The sequence below is a fragment of the Pangasianodon hypophthalmus genome, chromosome 9 (assembly GCF_027358585.1).
Source record: "Pangasianodon hypophthalmus isolate fPanHyp1 chromosome 9, fPanHyp1.pri, whole genome shotgun sequence".
Taxonomy (NCBI): Eukaryota; Metazoa; Chordata; class Actinopteri; order Siluriformes; family Pangasiidae; genus Pangasianodon; species Pangasianodon hypophthalmus.
This window is the reverse complement of record NC_069718.1, coordinates 12,652,358-12,663,369: the sequence shown is the minus strand read 5'-3', so window position 1 is coordinate 12,663,369 and position 11,012 is coordinate 12,652,358. Positions and strand designations below refer to the sequence as shown.

Genomic DNA, 11,012 nt, shown 5'->3' with positions numbered 1-11,012 from the left:
TAAAGCATTAATTGTTGGAGACTTTAATATTCATTTTGGTAACCCAGAAGACCCTCTGAGAACAGCAGTTGTGTAGATTCTTGATTCAGTAGGGGTTAATCAGAATGTAATAGGACCCACTCATAGTGGTGGTCACATTCTTGATAGAATACTAACATTCGGATTAAATATAGAAAATATAGTCACATTTCCGCAGTCTGAAGCTATCTCAGATCATTATCTCATCTCATTTAAAATGTGTCCTGATCATAATAATATAATCATATGCACCTTGCCATGCCACTGCATCAAACGTACATTCACATCAGCTACTCCATAGAGTTTTATCAATAATCTCCCAGAGTTACCAACCATGATTGGATCACTGTCTGATCCCAAAGATCTTGATCAGGCGACTGAATGCTTAGAGTCAACGTTCCGCTACACACTAGCTCCACTTAGGTAGCTCCACTTAAAAGAAAAATAATAGAGAGAAAAGAATAGCACACTCTTATAACGATCACACATGCTCCTTAAAACAGACCACTCGAAAATTAACACATAAATGGCATCAAACTAAATTGGTAGTATTCAAACAGCATGGAAGGAGAGCCTCCTGAGCTATAGAAAAGCTCTTAGTGCTGCTAGACCAATGTATCTCTCCGCCCTAATTGAAGCTAACAAAAGCAATCCTAGATTCTTATTTAATACTGTAGCAAAATTAACTAGGAATAAGACCACAACAGAAACATGTACACAACCATTATATAGCAGTGATGACTTCATGAATTTTTTCAATGGCAAACTCAAAAATATCAGGCAAAAAGTTCAGACTATTAATTTAAAACCAGAAAGTTTTATAACTAACCCTGCAGATAATAATATGACAATATCAGATCAAAGATTAGAAAGTTTTATTCCCTTTTGAGAGACCGAACTAATTTCATTAATTTCCTCATCAAACTCAAACAGATAATTTCAGAAGCAATGAAACCTCTTCTAAACATAATAAATTCTTCCCTTAGCACTGGCTATGTACCTAAATCATTTGATATCTGCTAGTTTAAATGATTTAGGTACATAGCCTGACCTCAAATCCTGTCAATTGTCATAACCTGACCTCAAATCCTGTCAATTGTCCAGCTATTGTCCAGCTATAAGCTCCAATATCAAGCTTCCCCTTTTTCTCCAACATCCTAGAAATGGTTGTAGCACAGCAGTTATGCGCATAACTACATAGGAATAACATTAATGAAATTTATCAGTCAGGATTTAGGCCTTATCATAGCACAGAGACCTACTACTGGCCTCTGATCAGGGTTGTGTCTCCTTGGTCATGTTGCTTGACCCTAGTGCAGCTTTTGATACCATTGATCAAGCTATTCTGCTTGATAGACTAGAAAATGTTGTTGCTTTAAGGGAATACCCCTCTCCCGGCTGTAAATTGTGACTTCTCTACACATACTAAGGTAAAGTTTGGTGTTCTGCAAGGTTCTGTTTTAGGCCCACTGCTCTTTTCTTTATGTATGCTACCTCTGGGCGAAATTATTCGTAAACATGGTATTAGCCATGTTTTTGCTGATGACACACAGTTGTATTTTCAGCAAAGCCAGATGACAGACAGCTTAATAAATTTGAGGAATGTGCAAATTTCTGTTTCATCATGTGCAGCAGGAAAGGACTCCAGTTTTCCATTTGAACCTCATGTAGATAATATTACTAGGATAGCCTTCTTTCATCTCAGAAATATTGCCAAGATAAAAATATAACTTCACTACGTTGTGCAGAAAAATTATTTCATGCTTTTGTTACCTCTAGGTTGGATTATTGTAATGCCTTACTGTCTGGATGTTCCAGTAGGTACATAAATAATCTCCAGTTAGTCCAGAATGCAGCAGCGAGAGTCCTTACTAGAACCAGTAGATATGACCACATCACCCCTATCTTATCCACACTGCACTGGCTCCCAATCAAATTTCGCATTAATTATAAAATACTACTATTGACCTATAAAGCACTGAATGGTCTCATGCCTCAGTATCAAAAGGTGCAGGCTATTTGTTGGTACCTTGAATAATGAAGGCTACGGCAGGGGGTAGAACTTTCTCTTACAAAGCCCCACAGTTATGGAACAGCCTTCCAATTATTGTTCAGGACTCAGACACAGTCTCAGGGTTTAAGTCTAGGCTGAAAATGCAATTGTTTAGTTAAGCCTTTTGTGAATAGTTTTTTCTTATGTAAAGGAGCAGACCTGGAGGGTTCACAGGCATAGAGTGTTGTGGTGAACTGGGATGTCTGGATGCTGTCGCCACCTCTCTCTCATGCATTCACTCAGGTTTGTGGAAGTGGAGTGGCTGTCTGTGTTACCTTCTGGCTCTCCCTTTTAGTTATAGTAATAGCTAGTCTTGCCAGAGTCCCTGCTTGCCTTAACCATTACGGGACAAAAAGCATACCGAACAATCTCTCCCTCTCTCTCTCTGTCAAGATACACATGCTACTCCTGATATAGCATCCTGACCCCTTCTGCTCTCTGGACCTGCCTGATCCATCCTGATGCCCTGCTTCTGTTTGGAGTTCTCATCAGTTGGAAATCGCTTGCTGCTGCTGGGGGTGGTGCCACAATGACGGCCTGAAGATCACTGGGATTGCTGGGGATGGTGCCACTTGGGAACCGTGGAGTTGGCTTTGGACTGCAGTTCATATGGGCAGTTGTACTGTGATGCCTTAGAACTGCGATTGCTGTGGTGGCTTTGGGGCTGCAGTTGCCACAAGCGGTTTTGCACTCAGGTCTCCATCAGTGGAGGATTCAGCTGTGTATCAAAACAGCATAACATTTAAAAAACTAAGTAATAAAGACCTCTGTCATTACTAGATCAAAAGTTTTTTTGAAAAACATGTTCCCACATAGATGAACATTGTCACATCATTGACTGCTCTGATAGAAAACACATGTGATTCATCATATGGCCTACAGCCTTGCTTTTAGTTCTCAGATTACTCAACACACTTGTTCACAGTCACCAGCAATCTTTAAATACACACCACAAACTTTAGTTCATTGCAGCGTCCTGCTCCTAGATTACCACTGATGACATTACAAAGCCTGTGCATACAATATCCTGGTTTGACCTTGTTTCTTTAATTTCCCAGTTTAGTCCTTGCCTAGTCTTGTCTGTTTGCCCTTTGGATTTGTCTGCCTTGTTGGATTTATAACAAAACCCTGACATACATTAAGGCTGAAATATCAAAGAAATAGTCATTAGGTCTGAAATGCCCATGTTTCATCATATCAGCAGGAATAAATTTATATGTAGTACTCATGGGAGACATGAAAAAAAACAACAGATGTCTGGTCCACATCTGGTAATTTGAGAAGGTAATCTATGGCACTCATGTTTTAGGTTTATACTGAATTACCAGTAAATTAGCTAAGCTGCCCACCTTCAAAAAACTTTATATTCTAACAAGTCCATTGTTACCTAAATGTGATATGTGATATAAATGAGGCAGATCAGAATTTTTTGCTTTAGTTAGAATTAAATTGAGCAAAATGAGTCGCCTTAATGACTGTGGCATGATGTTTGGTACTAGGCGTGCCAGTTCTAGTGATGGCTGTTCTCCTGGGATTTTAATACAACAGTCTCAAGGGCCGATCACTGATAATATAGATGAAAACAGCTTTTAGGAATACAGGATCCATGGAGAATGGCAAAAATTATACAAGCAGAAATAAGTTGCCTGGTTGGATAAATCCAAGGTTTCTTTCACATCATGTTGATAGACAGATCAGACTTTGCCATCAGTGGTACTGTGGATTCAAACTGACACCAACAGAGAGCTACAGAATGATTAAGACAAACCTACCAGGAAAACTAACAAGGCAGGTGTCTAATAAAGTGTCTGTAAGTATACACAGTGTTTACAAACCCCAACAATTCTGCTGAGCCAGAGACACTTATACCAGCACCACACATTAGTCAGTGTCACTACTGTGCTGAGAATTGTTCTCCAAATAATATCTTCTTTTGGTCTTATTGTGATCCAGTGGTTCTCAAGGGGTTCAGACACTACCAGGGCATTTGTGACATTTTTTTTTACAATTTAATTACAGCAGTAGAAATCACCACCCACTATTATCAGTCATATTATATTTATTATTGAGTTCTTATGGTTATCACATTATTTGACCGATGACTCAAATACAAGTAGCCAATAATGTCAACACCTAATGTATTTTGTTTGTATAAAGTTCACCAAAACAGGGCAGGTGACGATTGAAAAAATCCCAGGTGATGTTTTTCCAATATTCAACTGCCTAGTTTGGGTGAGCCTGTGCCCACTGTAGCCTCAGATTCCTGTTCTTGGCTTACAGGAGTGGAATCCAATGTGGTCTTTTGCTGTTGTAGCCCATCTGCCTCAAAGTTTGAAGTGCTGTGCATTCTGGGATGCTTTTCTGCTCACCACGGATGCAAAAATGTGGTTATTTGAATTCTCCACTCATCTGTTTTCATTGACAAGGCATTTCCGCTAGCAGAACCGTTGCTCACTAGATGTTTTTTGTTTTTCATACCATTCTATGTAAACTCTATGGACTGTTGTGTGTGAAAATCTCAAGGGATCAGCAGTTTCTGAAATAGTCAAACCAGCCCCTCTGGCACCAACAACCATGTCATGGTCAAAGTCACTGAGATTACATTTTCCTTTATTCTGATGTTTGATGGGAACATTAGCTGAAGCTCTTGACTTGTACATTGCCCTGCTGACAGTGGGCCAGTGTGTGTATTTTTAAGAGGTCCCTGGCCGCAAAATCTGTTTTAAGTTTGAAAACAATGATTGAGGGAGCCTGAGAAGTTCTGCATAGCTAGAGATGGGCTACAGTCAATAAAGTGTACCTACATGGTACTCGGTGTACCTGATAAAATGGGCACAGTGAGTACATACCTGTAGGTGTGTGTATATATATATATAAAATGTATGTATGTATGTATGTAGGAGACTGCTGCAGTTTTCAGCAGAATCACTCTCGAAAATATCAAACCAGGAAATATCAGTGCTCGCGCTCTGCTAAGCAACCGGGATAAGCATATGCACACACACACCACACGCACTGGATCCATGCCAAAACCGCATATTGCAGTCAGCAGCGTGCTGTTTAAGCATAGTAGGCTATTTAGTGCGGCACTATGCGGTTTGGGACGCAGCTATCGTGAGGTAGCGCGCGTGACCAGTCTCCTCGGCGCAAAACCGCGCGCGCTCCAAGGACAAGCCGAGGTGAAAACGCATCTCTGAGCCTCATCACATCCTCATAACCGGCTCTAAATCTTTGCATCAGCCCATATCGCTGTGCACAAAATAAACAATCATGCACACTGCCACACTGAATTGGATTCCTTGCGTGAGCAGCGGCGCGAGCGCGTCTAAACAGTAATACAGAGAGACACCGAGGTGACCTTAAGAAGGTGCACTATCAGTCCTGCTCCGGAGAGAGCGCGCGCGGAGGGAGGGAGGGAGAGAGGGAGGGAGGGACAGGAGAGGAGAGGAGAGGAAAGCAGAGGAGAGGAGAGGAGAGCAGGGAGGAAGGGCGCCCCAAGACTAGGCGGTGTTAATCATTGCTCTCTCTTTCTCTCTCTCTCTCTCTCTCTCTCTCTCTCTCTCCCTCTCTCACTCCGCTCACATAGCGTGTGGGACGTTTCAGTGAGTCCCTCCATCCGCGGCAGCTGCGCTTCCCCTCTCCCAAACACACACACACATACACACACACTCTCTCTCACACTCTCTCTCACATTCACACTCACACTCACACTCACTGCCTGTGCCTGTGCCTGTGCAAGGACGTCCTTTCTTTCCTTTACCCGGAAGCCGGAGATGCTAGGGACTTGCAGTTGAGAATCCTGCACTGTTAGTACACCTGAACTTCACTTGAAGGAGGATCATCGTGTGTCGGAGAGATCTGAATTCACCGGACAGGTAATTACGACCTCTGTGTGTGTGTGTGTGTGTGCGCGCGCGTGTAGCGACGCGTTTGGCTTTGCCCAGTGGAGTGGGACGGACCGGAGCTCTCCAGCAGCAATGGTGCTGAAATATTCACCAACAAGGAAGTGATTCTGTGGTGTTTTCCCCTCGCATATCAAGTACAGGGACATCACCAAAGAACTGGGGCATCTTTATTTGAGTATGCAAGCGTTTTAGAGGACAATAGAACACAGAGACACACATCGATAGTGAGCTCAGAGATGCATTAGAGTGCATATTAGCCCTATAAAGATATCCAAGGCTGAGAAATAGCTCCCTTTTTTTCCCCATCAGATTAGGGAAAGTTAACATGCTTAACCCAGTTTATGGGATTAGTCCTAACCCATGTATTGGCTTTCCAGGGACTTGTGTTGTTCATTTATACAATTAAAAAAATCTACCTAGTTTATAAGGATGCACATCTTTTGGAAATGTTACGGGTCGACATTTAGGCTGCAGTGTCATGCGGTACTCAATGTTCTCCAAATTGGACAAAAAAGCATCTGTCATGCTGTGGGCTGACACCACTTCCTGTAAGTCGGATAAACAATTTAAATATAAATTATAGTGGATCACATTTTTTTCAACTGCAAGTGCTGCATTGACCTTTAATGACCTTCATAGGTCTAGTGTGAATAAGTCGATATTTTTAGTAGCGCAGAGTTACTTCACCAGAGAGATGGAGATAATGGGAAATCACAAATAATAAATACCCCAAAGCAAAGAAAGTGAATAGTTTCTGTTATTTTGGTTGCTGTCAAGTTTCAAACAGTGCAACAGCAATGAGAGAGCTCTCGCCTTATGTAGCCTGTGTGTGTGTGTGTGTGTGTGCGCGTGCGTTTCATAGATCTGGTGAAAAGAGACAACGTAAGAAGCTTGAAGTAAATGTAACATCTGACTGTGACAGAAGTAGGAATCAAAAGCCATCAAGATGAATTTTGTTATGAAGCAAGCGTTGGGAGGTAAGTTCCCCACAGTCGTGTTTTTCCAGACATGAGGGCGCGTAATAGTTGCACACAGTCACACGGGGATACTTCAGAGAAGAGACGAGAGTCTTTATAAAAAAATTTTTTTGTAAAATGCAGATTTACTCATGACCAATTCTCCATTTTAATGAAATCAAATATGACCTGGAGGTTCACTGCACTGCTTGATTTGTGTGGGCAGATGGGATTGAAATAAGTGCTGCTTTACTTTATAGATGCTTAGAAATTTTAAGAATTTTGTTCTGAGGTCATGTGAACATGTAAGTGGGTCTGCGTCTGTATTTTTAAGTGCACGCTGCTTGCTAAAAGATAATGTGTAGTTTTTTGCTTTTTTGAAAATTGAACAAATTTAATAAAGATACAAATAGGCATTAAATAAAGTGCATGGTAAATTACTGTTTAAAAAATTGGAATGCATAATTGTGATGTCAGTAATTTAACCATTATGGAAAAATGAAACAAAATGGAGTGTGGCAAGCACTAAAGCTCAAAAGGGTAGACTGTAAGGTTGATTAATCATCTTGTGTTTACTACAAAAATTTAATCATCACTTTCTATGGAAAAGGCTACTATTCTGCCATGGATTGTACTATCTGCTTTAATCAAGTCTGACACAAGCTGGTTTTGTTTTAATGGATTTTTGAGCATGTGGTGGTTGATTTAAAAAGGTGGGGGGGGGGGGGGGGGGGGGTAATGAGATTCATGTCATTAACCCACTGCTGGGGACGGAAGAGTGTCAGTCCGGTCCAGTACACAGCTCTGGTAATAAAGAGAATGCGTGAAAGCAACTGAACAGTGTGTGAGAAAAAAAAAAACGCTTAAGAAAGTAGAGCTGTGCCAAGGTCTAAAGCACCAGCCCTTTTATTCTGAGTAGTTTTTCTCAAACAGTAAATGGATAGATTGCACTATTCTTTATTTTTATTTTAATGTAAAAACCAATGCTATCTGCTCTCCTCAAATAAATAAAAACATGTATTTGACACAATAAAAAAATTGAGAAAATGTATTCATTGACAAAAACCAAAAAAGGTCATATAAAAGCTTCTAGGAGCCTTTGTTCGTCTCTCCACAGTCTCTCCTTTTGACCAGTCCAGTAAATCAAGACACAGGCAATTTCCATATAGCAGCCACTGGGCAGTCCCGACCTGCATTAGATAATAAAACCCGGGCTGAGGGGAAATAATGGGCCTGTCTCTGAAAGAGATTTAGAGGCCCAAGGTCAGCCAGTGGAGACACTATCTGCACTTCACTCCACCGAGGCACCACCGTAGAGGCACAGTCACACTCACGAGGGAAAAAAATCTCCAGAGCATGATTACGGAATCAGGAGCAAAGCAGAAGTCAGCCATCCTAACACTCATATTCACACACAGTTGCATTTACCTTGCCATTAATATAAACAAACGCACGTTTATTCTCTATTTTTCTCTAGAAAAAAACATTCTCTATCGTATATGTCTTTCTCTCTGTCTGACCTACAGTACCCTTTATCCTGTAAAGTGTGCACGTCGATAGCTGAGACAGCAGTGCATATACTCCCCAGAGTAGCCACCCCCCACCTCCACTTCCACCAACACACACACACGCACACACATGCACCACTCCAAACACTCACTCATCTCTGGCTTTGTCTTCTCCATACTGTCTCTTTCTCTCGCTGATACTAACCCTGTGATGTGGAAAAAGCGTAGCAGACCCACAGTGCTAATGAGGCTGACATGTAGCATGCACTGCAGGCATGCACAAGCAACTGCAGTCCAAATCCAAGAGCTGACAAACATGGCTGTGCACACACATTTTCACTCATGAGAAAACTTTCTGCATGCAAACTTTTCAGACACAATTGAAACACTCAAGGCTTGATAAGAAACCAGCTCAACCCTGAAATAGAACAGTGAAGATGTCTACAAGGTGTCTTTTCATATGTTTTGCACAGTGGCATGTTTTTATACAATGAAATGGCAGGCTGCTGTTTCAAAAATCCTTTCTCCACCCAAAGCAGAGGGCTTGTGTCCATTTAATGCCTCTCTAAATTCAATGATTTATACAGACTTTTGATAAATATGTACACCCCTAACCTCATCTGTAGCATGGACTTGTTGTATGAAGAAGATAAAGAAGACCTGGTCAGTCTTGCACAGATAATAGAAATATTTAGACTGTAGCAACCCTTTCAGAAAAACATAAACTATTTGGGAATTCAGGAACCTTTCCACTGGATGAACCAGAGCTGATTTTAGTTCCAAGAATTGGAACTTTTTAGTTCTTCCTCCAGAGTATGTACTTTCTGGATAGCAGGAAATACTGGACTGAATCTCACCAACTGATGAAAAGCAAGCTTCACACGAGCTTCCACCCAAGGACCAGCTTACTCGCCTTTTTTTTTTTTTAACTGTCCTGTACTTATTAAAGAAAGGATGGATGAAGCTTTTTTTATATTAGAGGAAGCACAGCATAACAGATCTTGTGGACCATTACAGGAACATTTGGTTTTTACACAGGTAGTCAATCAAAAATGTCTCAAGGGTGTATTTAGTATGTGGCACAGGCATAAAACCTAAAATTAAGTGTCACAGTTGAGAGAGGATACAATCATGGCCTTTGTTAAAGACTCAACAGTGGTTTCCTGGGATTCAAACTCACAAACTTCTGATCACTAACTTGGATCTTTAACCACTTTGATACCACTGTCAGGAACAACACAAGTTTAATCTCAACCTGTTCCAAATGAGAACTATTCTATTATTTTGCAAATGGTCACAGTTCTTGCAGGAAATGTTCAGGATTATAAACTCTTTAGACCACAATGGATCTCCCAAAGATGCTTCGAGGAGAACACTACCCTTGAAGGGAATTTACTCAATGCTTTTTTCGGCAGCAGGAAATCTGTGTGATTTGTGCTGTCTCTCTTCTTTGCACTCGGAGTCATTATGCTGCAGCCACCACTTCCTGTCAGCATTAAAGATCATATGCTGGGTCAAGTGGAGCTGCAGTGAAGTGATGGCCAGTGAAGTGACAGTTTCATTACCGATGGCCCGCATACTGAATCACCATTGCTTCATTGCTTCATGATCACGCCAACCAGAGCTCTCAAACCCTCGTTGGGTCACGGCTAGATTAGTAGAGAGTCACTGATCATGGACAAACTAATCAAATATAATTAGAAGGTCCACATGAGTGGAACTGAATTAAAACAAACTGAACTGCAGTGGAGTGGGGAAAAAAAAGTAGGTGCAAGTACACCTCTATGAAACTGAAGGTATAAGCAACAGATGAAAGGAGCCCTCATTAATAGCATTACCATAACTTTAATAAACATCAATCATTCCAGCTAAACCAAGTATTCATGCTATTCATGTTGTCTAGCAGAGCCACAGCAACAGGGTGCATGTAATTCTGCCAGAAAAGCCTGTGGATCGGAAATCACACTGCTGGGCCATATGAAAGCTGATACGTTATTGATCAAAAGGACTGATCACTGATGCTGAGCAGGCAGGATTTTTAACTGTTCACTGAGACGATCCATAAGCAAGCTTGTGCCTGCAGCGTGCGCCCTAGGGGACAGAAATCAATGTGCGGATATGGTGATACCAGGTGGCGATCTCTTCACTAAGGGAGGGGCTTGGTAGTGGATATTAAGTTATGACTATGACCAGTGAAGCAATAAAAATCGATCACAGCACCATTATGAGGAATTAGAGCAGCAAATCCTATAACAGTCCTGCTCTTAGTTGAAACGTGAGTCTGCGCAGCTCGAGTGCTTTGTTTTTTGTAGGAGAATGACGCAGCATAATGGACAGTAAGTCAGACAAGGAGAAAGACACTTATACAGAGAGTGAAATATGGACAGTAATGGAAAAAGAAAGGGAGGATTGTACATCCTGATGACATAAAGGAAAGGATAGAAAGAGAGAGGGAGACAGGGATGAAAAGAAAGAGAGAGAGAGTGAGAGAGAGAGAGAGAGAGAGAGGGTGATCAAGAAAGAGAGAGTGAAAATGAGCATAAAAATGACTGTGGAAGTCAATGAGTGGTGA

General features: G+C 41.3%; 1 protein-coding gene across 1 annotated transcript in view; it reads left to right on the top strand.

The window, feature by feature from the left end:
• Positions 1–5,581: 5,581 nt before the first annotated feature.
• LOC113529513 (complexin-1) overlaps positions 5,582–11,012 on the top strand; it is a 39,023-nt gene continuing 33,592 nt past the window's right edge. The window contains exons 1-2 of the mRNA XM_026918743.3: positions 5,582–5,946; positions 6,839–6,953. Coding sequence (XP_026774544.1) covers positions 6,923–6,953 — 31 coding nt within the window. The 5' untranslated portion in view covers positions 5,582–5,946; positions 6,839–6,922. The remainder of the gene's footprint in view (positions 5,947–6,838; positions 6,954–11,012) is intronic.